At 40.7% G+C, this 22691-nt stretch overlaps 1 protein-coding gene across 6 annotated transcripts in view; it reads left to right on the top strand.

The window, feature by feature from the left end:
• MDM2 (MDM2 proto-oncogene) overlaps positions 1-22054 on the top strand; it is a 56796-nt gene extending 34742 nt beyond the window's left edge. For all 6 annotated transcript variants that reach the window (XM_077265250.1, XM_077265251.1, XM_077265255.1 and 3 more), the window contains exons 9-11: positions 9379-9540; positions 17643-17717; positions 18491-22054. In XM_077265250.1, coding sequence (XP_077121365.1) covers positions 9379-9540; positions 17643-17717; positions 18491-19042 — 789 coding nt within the window. In that variant the 3' untranslated portion in view covers positions 19043-22054. The remainder of the gene's footprint in view (positions 1-9378; positions 9541-17642; positions 17718-18490) is intronic.
• The last annotated feature ends 637 nt before the right edge of the window (positions 22055-22691 follow it).

Raw genomic sequence — 22691 nt, 5'->3', positions numbered from 1 at the left:
CGCAAATTAATCCCGTAGATTTATTTGGCATAAATCCGGATTGGCCAGGATGAACAAGATCCTGAACCATACTTGCCAAACGGCTAGCCAAAATTTTAGCCAAAATCTTTACATCCACCGTCAGCAACGAGATGGGCCTATAAGATTCTGCCAACCCTGGATCTCTTCCCTCTTTCGGAATAGCCACCGCCTCCATCATGGACCCTGGTAATTCACCCTCCCATAGAGCCTCTTCAAAAACCTTTTGCAATCTGGGTGTTACCAGCTCAATTAATTGTTTATAAATTTCACTCGGGAAACCATCTGCCCCGGGGACTTATTATTTGCCATAGATATAATAGCTATTTCAATATCTTCTTTTGTTATGGGCGCTTCCAATCTCCCCCTATCACTTTCTTTAATACTCGGGAGTTCTGCTTCCTCAAGAAAACCCTCTGTCTCCCAATGAGTCCCCCGATCCCGATGAATATAACTGATTATAGAATTATAGGACCGTCTAAATTCCCCCAAAATACACTGTGTCCCCCACCTCCCTTACCTCGTCAGTCTTCAATTTATATACATGAGACGATTCCCTCTGCACCGCTACCACCACTGACAACAGATGCTCCACTTTTTCATCTTCATCGTAAAAAATTGCATTTTCTGAAAGGCCCTCCTCTCCGATTTCCTCAAATACACCTTATTAACCTCTTCCTGTGCACCCCTTAGCCTACTCTGATTTTCTGCTGACGAGTCTAATACCATATCCCTCCACTCTCTCCAAGGTTCCTATTATTTCCCTATCTTCTTGCTTAGATTTCGACCTACACCTGGAAATCTCTTGAAACAAAAGATACCTTCGGACCACTTTCATAACGTCCCACACCACCCGACTATCAGCACTCCCTTGATTAATCCGCCAATACTCCTCCAATTCTTCCTTTATAGTATTCATATTGATATATTCCAGCCATGCCGGATTGAGTTATTTACAAGTTTATGACCACTTATAAAATGTGTTCAAAGTGCTGTCCATTGTGTTGGATTGTCAATGCAACCCTCTTCTCCCACTCTTGGCACACTGATAGCAACACCGCAGAAGAAATGCTAGCACAGGCTTCCAGTATCCGTTGTTTCAGATGCTGCACATCTCGTATCTTCACAGCATGGCCCCAAAGATAAGTCTAAGGGGGTCAGATCGGAAGACCTTGGTGGCCATTCAACTGGCCCAAGATGACCAATCCACTTTCCAGGAAACTGTTCATGTAGGAATGCTCGGACCTGACACCCTTAATGTGGTGGTGCACCATCTTGGGTGTCAGTTAACCCCTTCAGTGAACGCCGTTTAAATAAAAAAAGGCAAAAACAACGCTTTATTATCATACTGCCGAACAAAAAGTGGAATAACACGCGATCAAAAGACGGATATAAATAACCATGGTACCGCTGAAAACGTCATCTTGTCCCGCAAAAAGAGCCGCCATACAGCGTCATCAGCGAAAAATTAAAAAGTTATAGTCCTCAGAAATAATTATTTTTTATATAAAATAGTTTTTATCGTATAAAAGAGCCAAAACATAAAAAAATTATACAAATCAGCCATCGCTGTAATCGTACTGACCCGAAGACTAAAACTGCTTTTATCAATTTTACCAAACGTGGAACGGTATAAATGCCGCGCGCCCCCCCCCCCCCAAAAAAAAAAAAAAAAATCATGAATAGCTGTTTTTTTGGCTTTTGGTCATTCTGCCTCACAAAAATCAGAATAAAAAGCGATCAAAAAATGTCACGTGCCCGAAAATGTTACCAATAAAAAAGTCAACTCGTCCCGCAAAAAAACAAGACCTCACATGACTCTGGACCAAAATATTGAAAAATTATAGCTCTCAAAATGTGGAGACGCAAAAACTATTTTTTTGCTATAAAAAGCGTCTTTTAGCGTGTGACAGCTGTCAATCATAAAAATCCGCTAAGAACCCCCGCTATAAATAGTAAATCAAACCCCCCATTATCTCCGCCTTAGGGAAAAATAATAAAATAAAATAAATGTATTTATTTCCATTTTCCCGTTAGGGTTTTGGATTACATTTACGGTTGGGATTAGTGTTAGGGGTGTGTCAGGTTTAGGGGTGTGGTTAGGATTATGGTTGGGATTAGGGTTAGGGGTGTGTTGGAGTTAGGGGTGTGGTTAGGGTTGGGATTAGGGGTGTGTTGGGGTTAGGGGTGTGGTTGGAATTAGGGTTAGGGGCGTGTTTGGGATAGGGTTTCAGTTAGAATTGGGGGGTTTCCACTGTTTAGGCACATCAGGGGCTCTCCAAACGCGACATGAACAAGTAAAATGGTGCTCCTTCCGAGCTCTCCCGTGCGCCCAAACAGTGGTTTACCCCAACATATGGGGGTATCAGCGTACTTGGGACAAATTGGACAACAACTTTTGGGGTTCAATTTCTCTTGCTACTCTTGGTAAAATAAAAATTTGGGGGCTAAAATTCATTTTTGCGGGGAAAAAAATGATTTTTTTGTTTTCGCGGCTCTGCATTACAAACTAGCGAAACACTTGGGGGTTCAAAGTTCTCACAACACATTTAGATAAGTTCCTTCCTGGTTTCCAATATGGGGTCACTTGTGGGGGGTTTCTACTGTTTAGGTACATCAGGGGCTCTGCAAATGCAACGTGACGCCTGCAGACCATTCCATCTAGGTCTGCATTCCAAACGGTGCTTTTTCCCTTCCGAGCTCTGCCATGCGCCCAAATAGTGGTTCCCCCCCACATATGGGGTATCGGCATACTGAGGACAAATTGGACAACTTTTGCAGTCCAATTTCCCCTGTTACCCTTGGTAAAATAAAACAAATTGGAGCTGAAGTACATTTTTTTGTGAAAAAAGGTTAAATGTTCATATTTTTTTTTAAACATTCCAAAAGTTCCTGTGAAACACCTGAAGGGTTAATAAACTTCTTGAGTATGGTTTTGAGCACCTTGAGGGGTGCAGTTTTTAGAATGGTGTCAATCATATAGACCCCTCAAAGTGACTTGAAATGTGATGTGATGTCCCTAAAAAAAAAAAAAAAAAAAAAAAAAAAATGAGAAATTGCTGGTCAACTTTTAACCCTTATAACTCCCTAACAAAAAAAAAAAAATTGGGTTCCAAAATTGTGCTGATGTAAAGTAGACATGTGGGAAATGTTACTTATTAAGTATTTTGTGTGACACATCTCTGTGATTTAAGGGCATAAAAATTAAAAGTTGGAAAATTGCGAAATTTTTCCCAATTTCCATTTTTTTCCCCCACAAATAAACGCAGGTAATATCAAAGAAGTTTTACCACTGTCATGAAGTACAATATGTCACGAGAAAACAGTGTCACAATCACCAGGATCCGTTGAAGCGTTCCACAGTTATAACCTCATAAAGGGACAGTGGTCAGAATTGTAAAAATTGGCCTGGTTATTAACCCCTTAACGACCTTTGACGCATACGCTGCGTCATGAAAGTCGGTGCCAAAACGACCTATGACGCAGCGTATGCGTCATGGAATGATCGCGTCCCTGCAGATCGGGTGAAGGGGTTAACTCCTATTTTACCCGATCTGCAGGGAGAGGGGGAGTGGTGCTTCAGCCCAGGGGGGGTGGCTTCACCCCCCCGTGGCTACGATCGCTCTGATTGGCTGTTGAAAGTGAAACTGCCAATCAGAGCGATTTGTAATATTTCACCTAAAAAACTGGTGAAATATTACAATCCAGCCATGGCCGATGCTGCAATAACATCGGCCATGGCTGGAAATACTAAAGTGCCCCCCCCCACACCCACCGATCGCCCCCCCAGTGCTCCGTTAGTCCTCCGGTCCCCTCCGTCCGCCTGCCGGCTCCCCCGTCCTGCTGTCCGCTCCCTCCTTGCTCAGATCCCCCCCCCCTGTGCTCCGATCACCCCCCCTGTGCTCCGATCCACCCCCCCACCACCCCTTCATACTTACCGATCCTCCCGGTGTCCGGCCGTCTCCTCCCTGGGCGCCGCCATCTTGGAAAATGGCGGGCGCATGCTCAGTGCGCCCGCCGAATCTGCCAGTCGGCAGATTCCTTACAGGTACATTTTGATCGCTGTGGTAGGTTCTATCACAGCGATCAAAATAAAAAAAATAATAAATAAAACCCCCCCCCCTTTATCACCCCCATAGGGACAATAATAAAATAAAGAATTTTTTTTTTTTTTTTTTCCACTAGGGTTAGGGTTAGAACTAGGGGTAGGGTTAGGGGTAGGGTTAGGGTTACGGGTAGGGTTAGGGGTAGGGTTATGGCATGTGCACACAGAGCGGATCGGCCGCGGATCCGCAGCGGATTGGCCGCGGATCCGCAGCGGATTGGCCGCGGATCCGCAGCGGATTGGCCGCTGCGAATTCGAAGCAGTTTTCCATCAGGTTTACAGTACCATGTACACCTAAGGAAAACCAAATCCGCTGTGCCCATGGTGCGGAAAATTCCGTGCAGAAACGCTGCGTTGTATTTTCCGCAGCATGTCAATTCTTTGTGCGGATTCCGCAGCGTTTTACACCTGTTCCTCAATAGGAATCCGCAGGTGAAATCCGCACAAAAAAACACTGGAAATCTGCTGTAAATCCGCAGGTAAAACACAGTGCCTTTTACCTGCAGATTTTTCAAAAATCGTGCAGAAAAATCTCACACGAATCCGCATTGTGGGCACATAGCCTTAGTGTTAGGGTTGGAATTAGAGTTAGGGTTGGAATTAGGGCTAGGGTTTGAAATAGGGTTAAGATTAGGCTTGTGGTTAGGGTTACGGATAGGGTTAGGGGTGTGTTGGGGTTACAGTTGTGGTTAGGGTTGGGATTAGGGTTACGGTTGGGATTAGGGTTAGGATTAGGGTTGGAATTAGGGTTACGGGTGTGTTGCGGTTAGGGTTGTGGTTAGGGGTGTGTTGGGGTTAGGGTTGTGATTAGGGTTATGGCTACAGTTGGGATTAGGATTAGGGGTGTGTTGGGGTTAGTGTTGAAGTTATAATTGAGGGGTTTCCACTGTTTAGGCACATCAGGGGTCTCCAAACGCAACATGGCGCCACCATTGATTCCAGCCAATCTTGCGTTCAAAAAGTCAAATGGTGCTCCCGCCCTTCCAAGCCCCGACGTGCGCCCAAACAGTGGTTTACCCCCACATTTGGGGTACCAGCGTACTCAGGACAAACTGGGCAACAACTGTTGGGGTCCAATTTCTCCTGTTACCCTTGCAAAAATAAAAAATTACTTGCTAAAACATAATTTTTGAGGAAAGAACAATTATTTTTTATTTTCACGGCTCTGCGTTATAAACTTCTGTGAAGCACTTGGGGGTTGAAAGTGCTCACCACACATCTAGATAAGTTCCTTCGGGGGTCTAGTTTCCAAAATGGGGTCACTTGTGGGGTGTTTCTACTGTTTAGGCACATCAGGGGCTCTGCAAATGCAATGTGACGCCCGCAGACCATTCCATCAAAGTCTGCATTTCAAATGTCACTACTTCCCTTCCGAGCCCTGACGTGCGCCCAAACAGTGGTTTACCCCCACATATGGGGTATCAGCGTACTCACAACAAACTGGGCAACAAATATTGGGGTCCAAATTCTCCTGTTACCCTTGTGAAAATAAAAAATTGCTTGCTAAAACATCTTTTTTGAGGAAAGAAAAATGATTTTTTATTTTCACGGCTCTGCGTTGTAAACTTCTGTGAAGCACTTGGGGGTTGAACGTGCTCACCACACATCTAGATAAGTTCCTTGGGGGGTCTAGTTTCCAAAATGGGGTCACTTGTGGGGGGTTTCTACTGTTTAGGCATATCAGGGGCTCTGCAAACGTAACATGATGCCCGCAGACCATTCCATCAAAGTCTGCATTCCAAAACGTCACTACTTCCCTTCCGAGCCCCGGCATGTGCCCAAACAGTGGTTTACCCCCACATATGGGGTATCAGCGTACTCAGGAGAAACTGGACAACAACTTTTGGGGTCCAATTTCTCCTGTTACTCTTGCAAAAATAAAAAATTCTGGGCTAAAAAAATATTTTTGAGGAAAGGAAACACATTTATTATTTTCACGGCTCTGCATTATAAACTTCTGTGAAGCACTTGGGGGTTCAAAGTGCTCACCACACATCTAGATAAGTTCCCTTGGGGGTCTAGTTTCCAAAATGGAGTCACTTGTGGGGAGTTCCTACTGTTTAGGCACATCAGGGGCTCTGCAAACGCAACATGATGCCCGCAGAGCATTCCATCAAAGTCTGCATTTCAAAACGTCACTACTTCCCTTCCGAACCCCGACGTGTGCCAAAACAGTGGTTTACCCCCACATATGGGGTATCAGCGTACTCAGGAGAAACTGAACAACAACTTTTGGGGTCCAATTTCTCCTGTTACTCTTGCAAAAATAAAAAAATTCTGGGCTAAAAAAATATTTTTGAGGAAAGGAAACACATTTATTATTTTCACGGCTCTGCATTATAAACTTCTGTGAAGCACTTGGGGGTTCAAAGTGCTCACCACACATCTAGATAAGTTCCCTTGGGGGTCTAGTTTCCAAAATGGAGTCACTTGTGGGGAGTTCCTACTGTTTAGGCACATCAGGGGCTCTGCAAACGCAACATGATGCCCGCAGAGCATTCCATCAAAGTCTGCATTTCAAAACGTCACTACTTCCCTTCCGAACCCCGACGTGTGCCAAAACAGTGGTTTACCCCCACATATGGGGTATCAGCGTACTCAGGAGAAACTGAACAACAACTTTTGGGGTCCAATTTCTCCTGTTACTCTTGCAAAAATAAAAAAATTCTGGGCTAAAAAAATATTTTTGAGGAAAGGAAACACATTTTTTATTTTCACGGCTCTGCGTTATAAACTTCTGTGAAGCACTTGGGGGTTCAAAGTGCTCACCACACATCTAGATTAGTTCCTTGGGAGGTCTAGTTTCCAAAATGGGGTCACTTGTGCGGGAGCTCCAATGTTTAGGCACACAGGGGCTCTCCAAACGCGACATGGTGTCCGCTAATGATTGGAGCTAATTTTCCATTCAAAAAGCCAAATGGCGTGCCTTCCCTTCCGAGCCCTGCCGTGCGCCCAAACAGTGGTTTACCCCCACATATGGGGTATCATCATACTCAGGACAAACTGGAAAACAACATTTGGGATCCAATTTCTCCTATTACCCTTGGGAAAATAAAAAATTCTGGGCTAAAAATCATTTTTGAGGAAAGAAAAATTATTTTTTTATTTTCACGGCTCTGCGTTATAAACTTCTGTGAAGCACCTGGAGGTTATAAGTGCTCACTATGCATCTAGATAAGTTCCTTGGGGGGTCTAGTTTCCAAAATGGGGTCACTTGTAGGGGAGCTCCAATGTTTAGGCACACAGGGGCTCTCCAAACGCGACATGGTGTCCGCTAACGATTGGAGCTAATTTTCCATTCAAAAAGTCAAATGGCACGCCTCCCTTTCCGAGCCTTGCCGTGCACCCAAACAGTGGTTTACCCCCACATATGAGGTATCGGCATACTCAGGAGAAATTGCCCAACAAATTTTAGGATCCATTTTATCCTGTTGCCCATGTGAAAATGAAAGAATTGAGGCTAAAAGAAATTTTATGTGAAAAAAAAGTACTTTTTCATTTTTGCGGATCAATTTGTGAAGCACCTGGGGGTTTAAAGTGCTCACTATGCCTCTAGATGAGTTCCTTGGGGGGTCTAGTTTCCAAAATGGGGTCACTTGTGGAGGAGCTCCAATGTTTAGGCACACAGGGGCTTTCCAAACGCGACATGGTGTCCGCCAACGATGGAGATAATTTTTCATTCAAAAAGTCAAATGGCGCTCCTTCCCTTCCGAGCCTTACCATGTGCCCAAACAGTGGTTTACCCCCACATGTGAGGTATTGGTGTACTCAGGAGAAATTGCCCAACAAAATTTAGGATCCATTTTATCCTGTTGCCCATGTGAAAATGAAAAAATTGAGGCTAAAATAATTTTTTTGTGAAAAAAAAGTACTTTTTCATTTTTTCGGATCAATTTGTGAAGCACCTGGGGGTTTAAAGTGCTCACTATGCTTCTAGATAAGTTCCTTGGGGGGTCTAGTTTCCAAAATGGGGTCACTTGTGGGGGAGCTCCAATGTTTAGGCACACAGGGGCTCTCCAAACGTGACATGGTGTGGGCTAAAGATTGGAGCCAATTTTTCATTCAAAAAGTCAAATGGCGCTCCTTCCCTTCCGAGCCCTGCCGTGCGCCCAAACAGTGGTTTACCCCCACATATGAGGTATCAGCGTACTCAGGACAAATTGGACAACAACGTCCGTGGTCCAGTTTCTCCTTTTACCGCTGGGAAAATAAAAAAATTGTTGCTAAAAGATCATTTTTGTGACTAAAAAGTTAAATGTTCATTTTTTACTTCCATGTTGCTTCTGCTGCTGTGAAACACCTGAAGGGTTAATAAATTTCTTGAATGTGGTTTTGAGCACCTTGAGGGGTGCAGTTTTTAGAATGGTGTCACTTTTGGGTATTTTCAGCCATATAGAACCCTCAAAATGACTTCAAATGTGAGGTGGTCCCTAAAAAAAATGGTTTTGTAAATTTTGTTGTAAAAATAAGAAATCACTGGTCAAATTTTAACCCTTATAACTTCCTAGCAAAAAAAAAAAAATGTTTCCAAAATTGTGCTGATGTAAAGTAGACATGTGGGAAACGTTATTTATTAACTATTTTGTGTCACATAACTCTCTGGTTTAACAGAATAAAAATTCAAAATGTGAAAATTGCGAAATTTTCAAATTTTTTGCCAAATTTCCGTTTTTTTCACAAATAAACTCAGAAATTATCGACCTAAATTTACCACTAACATGAAGCCCAATATGTCACGAAAAAACAATCTCAGAATCGCTAGGATCCGTTGAAGCGTTCCTGAGTTATTACCTCATAAAGGGACACTGGTCAGAATTTCAAAAAACGGCAAGGTCATTAAGGCCAAAATAGGCTGGGTCATGAAGGGGTTAACGTGCAAACCACCCTTGGGGGTTAAGGAGTTAATCAGTCAAAATTTGAAGCTAAAATACCTGCAGATCTACAGCAAAATCCTCATTCACAATCATATAATAAAGAGAAATTTTGTGATTTAATAAAACCAAACATTTATTTTTCTACTTTAAAACTTTAGCCTGGTCCTCTACTGGTCACTGGATCTGGGATCCAGTGATGCCTTTCATATGACCACTGTGGCAAATCATTGGCGGAGACTGTCTCATATGACAAGTCATTGCTAAAGGTCAAGTTAGCTGAGAGCAGCTTGAGATGAAGCAACAAGGGAGACAAATGGTGTTACTGTACCCTAAAACTGTGTAATAGCTTATTTCTAAAGCATTTTTTCCTATTTCCTTTAGGACCATGAGGCCCAATCAGTAGCTGAAGGCTCAGATTGGTTGGATGAAGATTCTGATTCTGATCAGTTTAGTGTTGAATTTGAGGTTGAGTCTGTATATTCAGATGATTATAGCCCTAGTGGAGATGAAGAGGGTCTCACTGATGAAGATCTAAATGATGAGGTAAGGCCATGCTAGATTGTTTTTAAAAGCATGTCTCATGCCTGTCTGTTAGTAGTCATATGCTTGCTGTCGTTTTAAAGTTTTCCAACACTCGAAACAGAGAACTGTAATTTCTGATGGCAGAGGAAAACTCTGATTTATTGCTTTAGAACACCGGATTGGAGGCAGGTGTTTTTCAACCCTTAAAGGGATTGCCCTTCACTTAAAATTTTATTTTCTGACCATCTATACATCCTAACCACTTTGTAATGAAGCACATTTAGAAATTCCCTGCACTCTTTCCTATCTACGTAATGCTTAAAAGTCGTTTTTGTTTTTTTTTCTGTTTTTTTAACTCTTACTGTTAAATTTCATTTGAGAGGAGTTTCAAATGTGACATCGCGGGATGCTGGAGCTGCACTCAGCACAGCATCCATCACCACAGATGCAGCGCTGTAGTTGCTCACTTGTTTCTGGCATCACTGTCCCCCCCCCCCCCCCCCATAATTAAAAACGTCAGGTCGGCTCGCAAAAAATAAGCCCTCACCCAACCCCAGATCACGAAAAATGGAGACGCTACTGGCAGGGTGGATTGATTTAAATCACGCCGATTTAAATCATGATTTAAATCACGATTTAAATCAAAAGATTTTTTTCTATTTAAATCGGATCGATTTAACCCCTTCCCGACATTTGACGTACTATCCCGTCGAGGTGGGGTGGGCCCGTATGACCGCCGACGGGAAAGTACGTCATAGCCGATCGGCCGCGCTCACGGGGGGAGCGCGGCCGATCGCGGCCGGGTGTCGGCTGCATATCGCAGCTGACATCCGGCACTATGTGCCAGGAGCGGTCACGGACCGCCCCCGGCACATTAACCCCCGGCACACCGCGATCAAACATGATCGCGATGTGCCGGCGATGCAGGGAAGCATCGCGCAGGGAGAGGGCTCCCTGCGGGCTTCCCTGAGCCCCCCGCAGCAACGCGATGTGATCGCGTTGCTGCGAGGGTCTTACCTCCCTCCCTGCCTGCTCCAGACCCGGATCCAAGATGGCCGCGGATCCGGGTCCTGCAGGGAGGGAGGTGGCTTCACAGACGCCTGCTCAGAGCAGGCACTGTGAAGCAGCCTGCACTTCTCGCAGATCGGTGATCTGTCAGAGTGCTATGCAAACTGGCAGATCACCGATCTGTATTGTCCCCCCCTGGGGCAAAGTAAAAAAAGTAAAAAAAAAAATTTCCAAATGTGTAAAAAAAAATAAAAAAAAATATTCCAAAATAATGGAAAAAAAAAAAAAATATTATTCCCATAAATACATTTCTTTATCTAAATTAAAAAAAAAAAACAATAAAAGTACACATATTTAGTATCGCCACGTCCGTAACGACCCAACCTATAAAACTGCCACACTAGTTAACCCCTTCAGTAAACACCGTAAGAAAAAAAAAAAAAAACGAGGCAAAAAACAACGCTTTATTACCATACCGCCGAACATAAAGTGGAATAACACGCGATCAAAAAGACTGATATAAATAACCATGGTACCGCTGAAAACGTCATCTTGTCCCGCAAAAAACAAGCCGCCATACAGCATCATCAGCAAAAAAATAAAAAAGTTATAGTCCTGAGAATAAAGCGATACCAAAATAATTATTTTTTCTATAAAATAGTTTTTATCGTATAAAAGCGCCAAAACATAAAAAAAATGATATAAATGAGATATCGCTGTAATCATACTGACCCGACGAATAAAACTGCTTTATCAATTTTACCAAACCCGGAACGGTATAAACGCCTCTCCCAAAAGAAATTCATGAATAGCAGGTTTTTGGTCATTCTGCCTCACAAAAATCGGAATAAAAAGCGATCAAAAACGGTCACGTGTCCGAAAATTTTACCAATAAAAACGTCAACTCGTCCCGCAAAAAACAAGACCTCACATGACTCTGTGGAGCAAATGTGGAAAAATTATAGGTCTCAAAATGTGGAGACGCAAAAACTTTTTTGCTATAAAAAGCGTCGCTGGTTTCACACTTGCGTTTTTGTCTGCAGCGTTTTTTGCACAAAAAAACGCATGCGTTTTTTCCCTATATTTAACATTGAAAACGCATGCGGTTTTTTTGTACGCGTTTGGTCGCGTTTTCAAACGCATGCGGTTTTTTTCTGCATGCGTTCATTTTCAGAAATACAACCTGCAGTATTTTCTTGCGTTTTTAAGCACATGCGTTTGTTTGCGTTAAAAACGCATGCATTTTTATCGAAAAAAACAGAAAACACACTGAAAAGCCACCCACCACCATCAAGGTGATAGAGATCCAAACCCTAACCCTAACTCTACCCCTAACCTCACCCCTAACCGTTTAATGAACATTTTCTGACAGTCATAGTGCCACGTATTTCAGTGCCACGTATTTCAGTGCCATGTATTTCAGTGCCACGTATCACGTATTTCAGTGCCACGTGTTTCAGTGCCACGTATTTCAGTGCCACGTATCACGTATTTCAGTGCCACATATTTTAGTACCACGTATTTCAGTTGCACGTATTTCAGTGCCACGTATTTCAGTGCCACGTATTTCAGTGCCACGTGTTTCAGTGCCACGTATTTAAGTGCCACGTATCACGTATTTCAGTGCCACGTATTTCAGTGCCACGTATTTCAGTGCCACGTATTTCAGTGCCACGTATTTCAGTGCCACGTATTTCAGTGCCACGTATTTCAGTGCCACGTATTTCAGTGCCACGTATTTCAGTGCCACGTATTTCAGTGCCACGTATTTCAGTGCCACGTATTTAAGTGCCACATATCACATATTTCAGTGCCACGTATTTCAGTGCCACGTATTTCAGTGCCACGTATTTCAGTGCCACGTATTTCAGTGCCACGTGTTTCAGTGCCACGTGTTTCAGTGCCACGTGTTTCAGTGCCACGTATTTAAGTGCCACGTATCACGTATTTCAGTGCCACGTATTTCAGTGCCACGTATTTCAGTGCCACGTGTTTCAGTGCCACGTATTTCAGTCACGTTTTAGGGTTAGGGTTAGGGGTAGGGTTAGGGTTAGGGCTAGGGTTGGGGCTAAAGTTAGGGTTGGGGCTAAAGTTAGGGTTGGGGCTAAAGTTAGGGTTGGGGCTAAAGTTAGGGTTAGGGTTTGGATTACATTTACGTTTGGATTAGGGTTGGGATTAGAATTATGGGTGTGTCAGGGCTAGGGGTGTGGTTAGGGTTACCGTTGGGATTAGGGTTAGGGGTGTGTTTGGGTTAGGGTTTCAGGTAGAATTGGGGGGTTTCCACTGTCCAGGCACATCAGGGGCTCTCCAAGCGCGACATGGCATCCAATCTCAATTCCAGCCAATTCTGCGTTGAAAAAGTAAAACAGTGCTCCTTCCCTTCCGAGCTCTCCCGTGCGCCCAAAAAGGGGTTTACCCCAACATATGTGTTATCAGCGTACTCGGGACAAATTGAACAACAACTTCTGGGGTCCAAGTTCTCTTGTTATCCTTAGGAAAATAAAAATTTGGGGGGCTAAAAATCATTTTTGTGGGAAAAAAAAGATGTTTTATTTTCACAGCTCTGCATTATAAACTGTAGTGAAACACTTGGGGGTTCAAAGTTCTCACAACACATCTAGATAAGTTCCTTGGGAGGTCTAGTTTCCAATATGGGGTCACTTGTGGGGGGTTTGTACTGTTTGGGTACATCAGGGGCTCTGCAAATGCAACGTGACGCCTGCAGACCAATCCATTTAAGGCTGCATTCCAAATGGCGCTCCTTCCCTTCCGAGCTCTGTCATGCGCCCAAACAGTGGTTCCCCCCCACATATGGGGTATCAGCGTACTCAGGACAAATTGGAAAACAAATTTTGGGGTCCAATTTATTCTGTTACCCTTGTAAAAATACAAAGCTGGGGGCTAAAAAATCATTTTTGAGAAAAAAAAAAAATATTATTTTCACGGCTCTGCGTTATAATCTGTATTGAAACACTTGGGGGTTCAAAGCTCTCAAAACACATCTAGATAAGTTCCTTAGGGGGTCTACTTTCCAAAATGGTGTCACTTGTAGGGAGTTTCAATGTTTAGGCACATCAGGGGCTCTCCAAACGCAACATGGCGTCCCATCTCAATTCCAGTCAATTTTGCATTGAAAAGTCAAATGGCGCTCCTTCCCTTCCAAGCTCTGCCATGCGCCCAAACAATGGTTTACACCCACATATGGGGTATCAGCGTACTCAGGACAAATTGCACAACATTTTTTGGGGTCCAATTTCTTCTCTTACCCTTGGGAAAATAAAAAATTGGGGGCAAAAAGATCATTTTTGTGAAAAAATATGATTTTTTATTTTTACGGCTCTGCATTATAAACTTCTGTGAAGCACTTGGTGGGTCAAAGTGCTCACCACACATCTAGATAAGTTCCTTAGGGGGTCTACTTTCCAAAATGGTGTCACTTGTAGGGAGTTTCAATGTTTAGGCACATCAGGGGCTCTCCAAACGCAACATGGCGTCCCATCTCAATTCCAGTCAATTTTGCATTGAAAAGTCAAATGGCGCTCCTTCCCTTCCAAGCTCTGCCATGCGCCCAAACAATGGTTTACACCCACATATGGGGTATCAGCGTACTCAGGACAAATTGCACAACATTTTTTGGGGTCCAATTTCTTCTCTTACCCTTGGGAAAATAAAAAATTGGGGGCGAAAAGATCATTTTTGTGAAAAAATATGATTTTTTATTTTTACGGCTCTGCATTATAAACTTCTGTGAAGCACTTGGTGGGTCAAAGTGCTCACCACACATCTAGATAAGTTCCTTAGGGGGTCTACTTTCCAAAATGGTGTCACTTGTAGGGAGTTTCAATGTTTAGGCACATCAGGGGCTCTCCAAACGCAACATGGCGTCCCATCTCAATTCCAGTCAATTTTGCATTGAAAAGTCAAATGGCGCTCCTTCCCTTCCGAGCTCTGCCATGCGCCCAAACAATGGTTTACACCCACATATGGGGTATCATCGTACTCAGGACAAATTGTACAACAACTTTGGGGGTCCATTTTCTCCTGTTACCCTTGGTAAAATAAAACAAATTGGAGCTGAAATAAATTTTGTGTGAAAAAAGTTAAATGTTCATTTTTATTTAAACATTCCAAAAATTCCTGTGAAACACCTGAAGGGTTAATAAACTTCTTGAATGTGGTTTTGAGCACCTTGAGGGGTGCAGTTTTTAGAATGGTGTCACACTTGAGTATTTTCTATCATATAGACCCCTCAAAATGACTTCAAATGAGATGTGGTCCCTAAAAAAAAAATGGTGTTGTAAAAATGAGAAATTGCTGGTCAACTTTTAACCCTTATAACTCCGTCACAAAAAAAAATTTTGGTTCCAAAATTGTACTGATGTAAAGTAGACATGTGGGAAATGTTACTTATTAAGTATTTTGCGTGACATATGTCTGTGATTTAAGGGCACAAAAATTCAAAGTTGGAAAATTGCAAAATTTTCAAAATTTTCGCCAAATTTCCATTTTTTTCACAAATAAACGCAAGTTATATCGAATAAATTTTACCTTTAACATGAAGTACAATATGTCACGAGAAAACAATGTCAGAATCGCCAAGATCCGTCAAAGCGTTCCAGAGTTATAGCCTCATAAAGGGACAGTGGTCAGAATTGTAAAAATTGGCCCGGTCATTAACGTGCAAACCACCCTTGGGGGTGAAGGGGTTAAATCATGATTTTAATCATGATTTAAATCACTGATTTAAATCAAAAGGTTTTTTTTAATATAAATCACGATTAAAATGAGAAGTGAGAGCAGTGCGCATGTGCGCCCATAGTTACACGGACGAAACTAGGGGCAACGATCTAACGCCAGGGTGAGGGGGGGACCCCAAAGTAAGTAAAAATCTTTTTTGTTTTACTATATGGCAATAGGTAGGTGTTTAAAAGCAGCATGTCTTAATTGTATAAACTATTAATAGCCTCCACATTTTGTTCATACTGCCCCTTTAATTCCACACTTCTAGCTTGGTTTCACTTTTGGTTTAGTTTCTTTTTCCATTCAGTTGACATGTCCAAACTTGTTGGATAGTCAGCATCCTACAGAAACCTCTGGAAGAGCATGGCATTGTGAATGTTACACATATACAGCCTTTATTCTACTGAGTTAAACAACTCAGCTTTATCTCATGATGGAAGAACCTTTGGATGGTAAAATATTTTCCTCAAAAAGCAGTTTATTGAAAAAAATCCGATTTAAATCAAAAAAATCCGATTTTTTTTGATTTTTTTTTAAAAAACATTGATTTTTATCCACCCTGGCTACTGGTAACGGAATTTTTTTTTTTTTTTTTTCACCACTTAGATAAAAAATAACCTAGACATGTTTGGTGTCTATGAACTCGTAACGACCTGGAGAATCATAATAGTAGGACAGTTTTAGCATTTAGTGAACCTAGCAAAAAGCCAAACAAAAAACACTGCACTTGGAATTTTTTTTCCCATTTTTCTAGTACACGACATGGTAAAACCAATGGTGTCGTTCAAAAGTACAACTTGTGCCGCAAAAAAATAAGCCATCACATGGCCATATTGATGGAAAAATAAAAAAAAAAAAAAAATATATATATATATATATATATATATATATATATATATATATATATATATATATATATATAATATTTTTTTTAACTATTTTTTTTCACTTTTTGCATGCTTCAATAGTCTCCTTGGGAGACTAGAAGCTGCCATAAACTGATCACCTCTGCTACATTCAGGCAATGATCAGATCGCCTGTATGTAGCAGAATTGCTCACTTGCCGGTTTTCCACGCTCATTTTTAAGTGGCATAACAGGAATGAAGAAATTTATTTTTACCATCAAAATGTTGATAACTTCTGAACAGGCTGCGCTGGAAGACGTTAAAGGCCGTTGTTTGGCCAATATCAGGACCACACAATATCTCAGGGTGCCAATGGGGTTATCCATTTAGTTGCTGTAGTCATTGACAGCAGCATTTAAGGGGTTAAACAATTATAGTCCGTACCAACACTAATCACGGCTTGTGCAGCAAGTTGTCAGCTTTCATGTCCAGCTGACAGCTATAGGATTGTCACCCGTCCGTGGATGCTAGTCTTTTATCGCAGGTCAGTAAAAAGACGTATTCGTAGTCACTCAGGGGTTAAGTGAAGAGATTATTTTAATTTTATCCTTTGTTTTACCCATTTAACATAATCAATTTTAGTCCCTAGTCTGCATTCTAGTGACTAGTTTTTGTAATGCTGAAAAATTATCCTATCCCTAAATAATTAACTGAAAGAAAATGGGACATGTCACTGAAATCCATATTACAGCGCAAGCTGTGAGGGTTCAGTGGCCGCCAGATGAAGTTTTCATTTATTTTGGCTGATGCCACCATAAAGGCTGACCATTCACAATCCCGGCTCCTCACCAGCCAATTGTATGTTAACCCCTTCATGACCTTGGGATTTTCCGTGTTCGTTTTTTCGCTCCCCTCCTTCCCAGAGCCATAACTTTTTTATTTTTCTGTCAGTATGGCCATGTGAGGGCTTATTTTTTGCGGGACGAGATGTACTTTTGAACGACATCATTGGTTTTAGCATGTCGTGTACTAGAAAACGTGAAAATTCCAAGTGCGGCGAAATTGCAAAAAAATGTGCAGTCCCACACTTGTTTTTTGTTTGGCTTTTTTGCTAGGTTCACTAAATGCTAAAACTGACCTGCCATTATGATTCTCCAGGTCATTACGAGTTCATAGACAGCTAACATGACTAGGTTATTTTTTATCTAAGTGGTGAAAAAAATTTCCAAACTTTACTGAAAAAACGGGGTGACAGGTTCCCTTTAATTTTATTGGGCCGGGAATACTCCATTGGTTCAGATGCTCTTACTACCCCATTTCAGTAGGAATTCAGTGATACATTTCACATTAATGATGCGGATTTTCAGTTTTGGCTATACATTTGTTAAATATTTTATTATAACTTTAGTGTTGTGACATATTCTGAATAATGTGTTTTTGCCTTAGGCAGAAGGCAATATCTTATGTTGGGCTTTATATGTATATCATCATATGTTGTAAAACTAATTTGTTCTCTTTCCTGGCCCCAGGTTTATCAGGTGACTATATACCAAGCTGAAGAATCGGGGGACTCTTTTGATGAGGATACTGAAATCTCTGAAGCTGTAAGTATGACTTTTCTGAAATTTCATTTAACCCATTACTTGCCAAATTAGAAATTTTCATTTAACGGATTTTTCAGAAAAGGGGGCGTCCCAATATTCAATTAAAAATGACAATGACATGATTTCCTATTTTGAAAACCATTCATTTTACAAACCCAAAACAAAAAATTGGACCTAATTATAAAAATGATAAAACCTTAGTTGCTAGAAGCAAAAGATTAGGCGTCCCAAAAGGAGGACATTGGTAGATAATGGGTTAAAGAAGCCCTCCTCCTCCCATCAGTTCTTATCCTCTTAATATATTGCAGTTCTCATATTATATAGCATTGTGTACTTACAGTTGCTCATTTTGTCTTTTTACCCAGCTAATTCTTCTTTTCTCTGCTATTTAGAAAGAGGAAGTCTCTTGTCCCTGCATTTATTATTCCCCTCTTCAACTCTTGACACAGCTGCTCCCTTCTCCCCTCTGCAAGGGACTTTTGCAGTCACTTATACAGGGAAACTTGACCTCCTGTTACTACTTAGAGCTTAGAAGGATTCAGTTAGTCAGATTTTAATCACGTCATGTCCTAGACCTAATGGAAAAGAGATGAATTAGCTGATTAAAAAGGTAAAATGAGCAACTGTAAGCGCACAGTGCTACATAATATGATGGCTGCAATATATTAAGTGGCTAAAAATTTGATGGGAATGCTTTAAAATGTATTTTTTTTGTATTCCATTGTTTTTCTGTAGGAAAGTTGTAAAACATATTTTTTAAATAATCATTACAGGATTACTGGAAATGTTCACAATGTGATGAGATGAATCCTCCGATTCCAAGATACTGTAAAAGGTGTTGGTCTCTTCGTAAAGACTGGCTTCCAGATCAAACTGAGCAGAAGAATTGTCCTGTAAAAAGAAAAACAATGGAGGATTCTCTAGAGGATGAAGGCATTGATGTTCCAGATGGCAAAAAAACAAAAGTGACTGAGGCGCAAGATTCAGTCATCACAAAAAAAGAGGACGAGGGAATCCATAGCTCTGAATCTCAGGAAACTGAGGACTTTTCTCAGCCTTCCACATCTGGCAGCACTGCATCTTGTAGTCAGGAGGAGTACAGAGAAGGTGAACAGGAGGAAGATTCTGAACAAAGTCTTCCGCTTTCGAGTGTTGAACCTTGTGTAATCTGCCAGACACGGCCGAAGAATGGATGTATTGTCCATGGTAGAACAGGGCATCTCATGGCATGTTTTACATGTGCAAAAAAGCTCAAGAGGAGGAACAAGCCTTGCCCCGTGTGCAGGCAGCCAATTCAGATGATCGTGTTGACCTATTTCAGCTAGATCAATCGGTGCTTCATGAAAATGTAAGAAATGGAAAACATTTGAACTCTTAGAATATATAAATGTTGAGAAAGGGACAGAAGATGAATCATTTTGACTTGAAACAATAGAAAATGGCTTAATGAAACGGAATACTACACCAGCTTATCGTAGCACTTGCACATGTATATAGTTTAATATCTTCATAGGGCTGAAAATAAAAGCAGTTCCTTTCAACTATTAGAATTTGAGTTAATGAAAAGACAAATCATTTTATACTTTAGGAGTTGATTATACCGACTTTAAAGACAGTTTTTAGGTTTATGTGCTATTCAGACAGTAAGGACATGCAAAAACTTCAATAGAAAGTTCTAGTTGTGTTAGGCCCAAGCCTACAGTCCGTTATATTGGCACTTTAAGAACTCTACCAGCAACCTGTTGCCTTCAGCTTGGGTTAGTGGATCAATATAACTGGTGAGTTCCTGTCACATTAGATGAGATATAATTCAATGAAGGCAGTACTATTCGTTTAAAGGGTATCATTCTAATGGGGTGAAAATTGAGCATCTGACACACAGAAACCCCATTAATCACCAGAAGGAACAGCAACTGAACCCCAGAGCGCCACCAAAATGAAGATCAGTCACGTATTTCAACACACTGCAGTGCCTCGATAAACAATTTCTGTCCTTTTAGGTGATATTCCTTCTGAATAGTCAATACAGTTTACAAAAAGGATATACGATGTGAAATAGCATAAGCTCCGTATGTTCACTTGTTACTCAAGCCACCAGCTACAAGATGCATTAAATACCATCAGCAATGAAGACAAATCGGTGCAATCCAAATGTTTGTTTGACACAACTAGGTTGTATTTGATTGCTGGTAATAGCTACTTTTTCTGAAAGCGTATTTTCATACTGGGAAGCCAATGTAAAGATAACCCAACATTTTGGTCAGTAGCTAAATTCTAAGAGGAATGGCTGCTTGGCTTGTTAGAAGATTCCATGGGTTCCACTGTCCCTTAATTTAAGTTTCTTATGCCTAAGCAATGACACCCGAGAGTTCTGTCCCATAATATAGGACTTATAATTGCCATTGTGCTTACAGCTTGTCTCTTTTCCTACAAGTTGTTTGCCTTAACTTTCCCACTTTTAACCAGTTGTCTGCTGTAGAGACCAGTTATACACACCATTAAACTGTACATCCAGGTAACTGGAGAATGAAATATTCCACCAAAAAGGCAGAGCTCAATAAATGCAACCAACAGATTGTGGCCTTTTAAGCTGGAAGAGGGATTACGGAGAAGGAATTAGTCAATATATTGTTTGTTTACTATTTAGCTTTTTAAATTGATGAGGTTTTTTTTTTTTTAGTAGTGAATGTGTTTTATTATAAAGATGAGCATTTCTGATATGCAGAATATTAAAGCCTTAGTGCCTGGTACACAGTATTTTCTAGTAATTGTGAGCTAGAAAATCTGAAGACCATAATGTGAACTTTTGTACAGCTGTGAGCAAGATACCTGATGATGACATTTAGGCATGTCCACCATGTACCATACCAAACGTGTATGGAGCAGCAACCAAGCTAATGTCTTGAAAAGGAGAAATTATCTCCCTTTGAGTGTTTAGGCTGTAGTCACATATACCATGGACAGACATTTTACTAAAGATATATTCAGTTTTACTAAATGAAAAATTAATAGGTCATAAAATACACTTTACGTCAAAATTCCTCTACTCAAATGCCTTTAAAGGGGTTGTCAGATACAGGTTTTGGGTTTTTTTCTTGGATGTACTAAAAGAAAAGTGGCAAACTTTCCTTTTCAGCATTCTTTTTGGATCTAGCACAGGCTGCTCTTGAAGCAACAGTTGCAGCCAATCACAAGCTGCAGTGGTGCTCTGATATCTGAAGCGGTTCAGACCCCCAGAGTGGCGTGTGTTGGCAGGGCGAGTATGCTACAGGTTTTTTTTTAATTTTAAGTTCATCCATGCCTTAATTTTCTTTCTATATTGGATAAAGTAGAAGGGCATATTTTCCCTTTTTTATTTTTTTTCTTTTATTAAAAAAGAGACTTTGAACTGGTCAGGTGACCGTTCATACAAAGCAAGCCAAAGAAATTGTCCAATCCCAAATATTGCTGATTGCATGATGTTATTGGGTTACTTTATTGTATAAATGGACTTGGTTGCTTGCTATCTTATTGCACCTCACCCCATTAATTGATGAGTTGATTTTAGATGTATTATTTGATAAAGTGTAATATTTTTCTGTTTTAAAGAAGCCTTATGAGACCTTTGGCTTATCTTCTAGCTGGGTTCATCCCCATCTGTTTCCCTGATTTGATGTTTGCATTAATTGAATACAGTTTGTTTTTTAAGGTGAACTCCCCCTTAATACATATAGTAATTTAGCTATTGTAATTTAATGAGATTTCATAAAATCCTTTGACAAGTCTTTACTTTAATAATAGCAAATATCTTATAAATGGTAATGGTAAAGCTGAATAATTTCTCCATTTAGCTTGTTATAATATAGTAGTGTTTTATTTTTATCAATTTTGGATGCATGTCGTGACAAAAAACCTTGTGCACAGCCATTTAGGTTCAAATGTTAAATTCTTGTAATAGTTACTAGCTCCTGAATATTTTCTAGCACTTATTATTGATCTATAGGGTTGAATTCACACTAAGTATGTAAGATCTGCACTCATTTTTGTTTTTAACATTCAAAGAAAAAAAATTGATTCCGGCATGTGGAGAAATGTTCTTTAAAAAAACCTTAGGGTTTCCTTTGTAGTATTCGTTGAGTCTGTTCTTCTCTATGATGAAAAAGGAAAGTTGGAAGAATGGATGTTTAGATAAAGGTGTTTTAGATGCTAGATACACTAAGAATTGAAAATAGAATTACAATATACATATAACATGGACTACCATCTGCCACAATCAGATTTTTTTCAAAAAAACTACCATAGCTGTGTGGTGATTTATTGCGAAAGGGTCCCCTAAATCCCAAATTCTGCTAGACATTTAGAAATAGTAGTTTAGGCTTTTTCTTTAGTGTTCCCCTATGATTACAGTGTGGTATTTGATCTACAGTTGCAGTGTGAATGAAATGTCTTCTAATTACCATTTTAGTTATTTATTTTAGTCTTCATCTCTTGTTCGCCAGCAATAATCTTCTTGCTGTATTAAGCTATGTTCTCCTCATGTTTAAAGGCTGGGGTCAAACTTGCGAGTGTGATGCTAAAAACTCACTCGAGTTTCTCGCATCACTCGCAAGTGTGACCCCAGCCTTAGGCTGGAACTTGTACGTTAAGTGGATGTCTTATGGTGGCGTTAGTCAGCATAAGGGCCCATTGTAAAACAATTCTCATACTTTTTTTTTTCCTAATGGTATAGTCTGTCAAGTAAAACTTATACATCCCAGTTTGCACATTTTAAACAGGCACCTAAACATGGTAGGAACATGGCCTAACCAGATAGAGAGCAAAGAATGTGACAGCTGCTTTTTGGTAATTTCTCCTCTTAGCACCTTGTTAATTAATTTTTTTTTTTTACTGTTCTAAGAGTTGATGTGCGTATTCTCACTCTCTGCCTAGAACATTTAACTAAAATGCACTGTAATTAACTGTAACATCTAATATATTTATATATTAAAATTATTT

The sequence above is a fragment of the Ranitomeya variabilis genome, chromosome 5, assembly GCF_051348905.1.
Source record: "Ranitomeya variabilis isolate aRanVar5 chromosome 5, aRanVar5.hap1, whole genome shotgun sequence".
In the NCBI taxonomy this organism is placed as follows: Eukaryota; Metazoa; Chordata; class Amphibia; order Anura; family Dendrobatidae; genus Ranitomeya; species Ranitomeya variabilis.
This window is presented reverse-complemented; position numbering and strand designations above follow the sequence as displayed.